This window comes from Tachysurus fulvidraco, chromosome 11, assembly GCF_022655615.1.
Source record: "Tachysurus fulvidraco isolate hzauxx_2018 chromosome 11, HZAU_PFXX_2.0, whole genome shotgun sequence".
Classification (NCBI taxonomy): Eukaryota; Metazoa; Chordata; class Actinopteri; order Siluriformes; family Bagridae; genus Tachysurus; species Tachysurus fulvidraco.
The window spans coordinates 22,461,023-22,463,522 of record NC_062528.1 but is presented as its reverse complement, the minus strand read 5'-3'; the positions used below and the strand labels follow the sequence as shown (position 1 = coordinate 22,463,522).

General features: G+C 35.6%; 1 protein-coding gene across 2 annotated transcripts in view; it reads right to left on the bottom strand.

Moving 5' to 3' along the window:
- The window catches only part of LOC113661714 (kinesin-associated protein 3-like), a 28,869-nt gene that overhangs the window by 21,067 nt on the left and 5,302 nt on the right, over nt 1-2,500 (bottom strand). For both annotated transcript variants that reach the window (XM_047820747.1, XM_027176141.2), the window contains exons 8-10: nt 1,081-1,179; nt 822-1,000; nt 451-613 (exon numbers count right to left, since the gene is read on the bottom strand). In XM_047820747.1, coding sequence (XP_047676703.1) covers nt 451-613; nt 822-1,000; nt 1,081-1,179 — 441 coding nt within the window. The remainder of the gene's footprint in view (nt 1-450; nt 614-821; nt 1,001-1,080; nt 1,180-2,500) is intronic.

Here is a 2,500-nt window from a genome sequence, read left to right as displayed (position 1 = left end):
GGAAAAAAATCAGTGCTCCATTCTTTAGCTTTAGCTACAATCTGTGAAGTACCCTAAACAACATCTGTAATTTTACTGTTTTTATATTTTTCACCAACAAAAAAAAAACACAACTAACACAAAGATCTATGAATATGTATGAATATGCAAATTAGAAGCACCTCCTTCTGAGAACCTTCCTATTTAAGCTGCTGACAAAGTGACACACACCAGTTGGATTTCGGTGAAAACTTTACGTAAATATACGATATTAAAAAAACGTTAGCATCACCAGCATGAATTTGTTCTCAGCCCGAAGAGTCTATAGATAAAATGTAGTCGTCCTCTAATAATTAGCGTTTCACGGTATTGCATTTATTAGGAGCGGTTTGGAAATGAAAAACCTGTATAATTCATAGATAGCGTTTTAAATGTTTATGTGTTAAGTTGTGTTAAGTCTCGAGGTCTTACTCAGCATGGCAGTGAGTTTAGGCAGGAGGCCGACCTGCACCATCTTGTTTCTGAGTCCCGTGTCGAAGGAGAGGTTGAGCAGGAGGCGCAGCGTGACGTTCAGCAGGTCGTCGTGATCGCATGGCACCAAGCGGCAGAGCTTCTCGATGGTGTCCATCTCCGCCTGAGATGGACACACAGACACACACACAAAAGCAGCGAAGCCAAAATTCAGCCCTTCTCTCAGATAGAACTGTTTCTAATGAGATTCTAGTCTATTAATATGTTTTATTCATTTCGTTTATAAGGTCTCATTGATGGTTCCGCCAGAGTCCAACTAAACCCCTGTGAAACCCTTAAACTATTGGGACATGAGAACAAACCCTGCTCACCATGTCGTTCTTGTTCTCCAGGAAGATGCTGAGCTTCTTCAGGAAGGAGACGACGAGCACCAGGAGCTCCTCGTTATCCCGATCCAGAGTCTTGACCAGCAGCTGCACGATGTTCTTGTTCCTCATCTTCAGCTCTGTGCGCGTATCCTCGGCCAGGTTCAGGAGCAGGTACAGAGCCACTGGAACCGAAGAACAGGACAGAGGTTATGACGCTTCGTGACACATGTACAGAGAAAGATCGTTAGGGCTGAGCTTTAACCTCTCAGCAGCTGCTCCTGCTTCACCAGCAGACTCTGGTATTTCTTATAGGCTTTCTCACAGTCTTTCTTCAGGCTCTGGTTATCAGCATCTTCTTCACGTACAAGGAGGTCAAGAATCAAGAGATCGAAGGTATAACGAGTGAGCCATAAGCGTAGCAGATGAGCGATAGGTCAGCGATTCAACGATACATTAACAGAATCATCAACAATAGCAACATTAGCATTATTTTATTAATTAGACAGAAAAAAAAATTCAAAATAAAAGCGCGATTAAATCACGTATATCTTACGGATACGATATATTTCGGAACCTCAGGTTAGGATGTTGTTCTTCATTGATTCAAGTGAATAATTCACAGTTAGTACGTGTTACAGTATAGTGAACTGGATCAAGTGCTATTTTATTAAACTGCTGAAAAATCAGCGTGGAAGCCAGTTCGTAAAATACAAAATTGTAAAAATATAAAAACAAACATACAAAAAAAATGAATAAAATTATAACCTGATATTTTTTTTTACTTGATTTTTTAAAACCTTAATTTTATGAATGTAAAATATTTTACAACATGAATTCTTCTACTGACCCTGAATTTTTTCGGAGAGTCTGAAATTTTAAGTCTTAGTCTTTTAAGGTTAGGTTAATTGCAATTAAATAAAAAAGTCAAAAACCGACTTAAACTGTATTCACTTTCCAAAATTCTGACTTAAATTCATTATAAAATCGCTTTTATCTTACGTATATATTACACTGTCATGAGGTTAGTATCTTTTGGCCTGATTAATTTTAGGGAATAATTCATTGTCAGTACGTGTTACAGTACAGTGAGCTGGATCGAGTGCTATTTTATTAAACTGCTGAAAAATTAATGTGGAAGCCGTTTCGTAAAATACAAAATTATAAATATATAAAAAAAAACATACATACAAAAAAAAACCCTGAAATTATAAAATAAAATTATAACCTGATTTTTTTACTAGTTGAAATTCTGAATGTGAAATACACACCATGGGTTTTTAAAACCTTAATTTTATGAATTTAAAGAATTTTACAACATGAATTCTGATTTCAGTGAATTTCCTGCTTGCTGATTTTTTTGATTCCGGAAATACCGAACCTGAATTTCCTTCGGAAAGTCTTTGTGCCCTTGTTTTGTTTGTAATTAAAGGTTAATTGCAATTAAAGGTTAAGTTTTATATTTGATTAATAAGAGAAAAAAAAGTCAAAAGACTTTTTTTGATAACTTAAATTCATTATAAAATCGCTTTTATATTACGTATATATTACGCAGTCATGAGGTTAGTATCTTTTAGCCTTTAATTTAATTTAATTTTAGAGAATAATTCACTGTTACAGTATAGTGAGCTGGATCAAGTGCTATTTTATTAAGATGCTCGATACTGAGTGTGGAAAACTGGTTT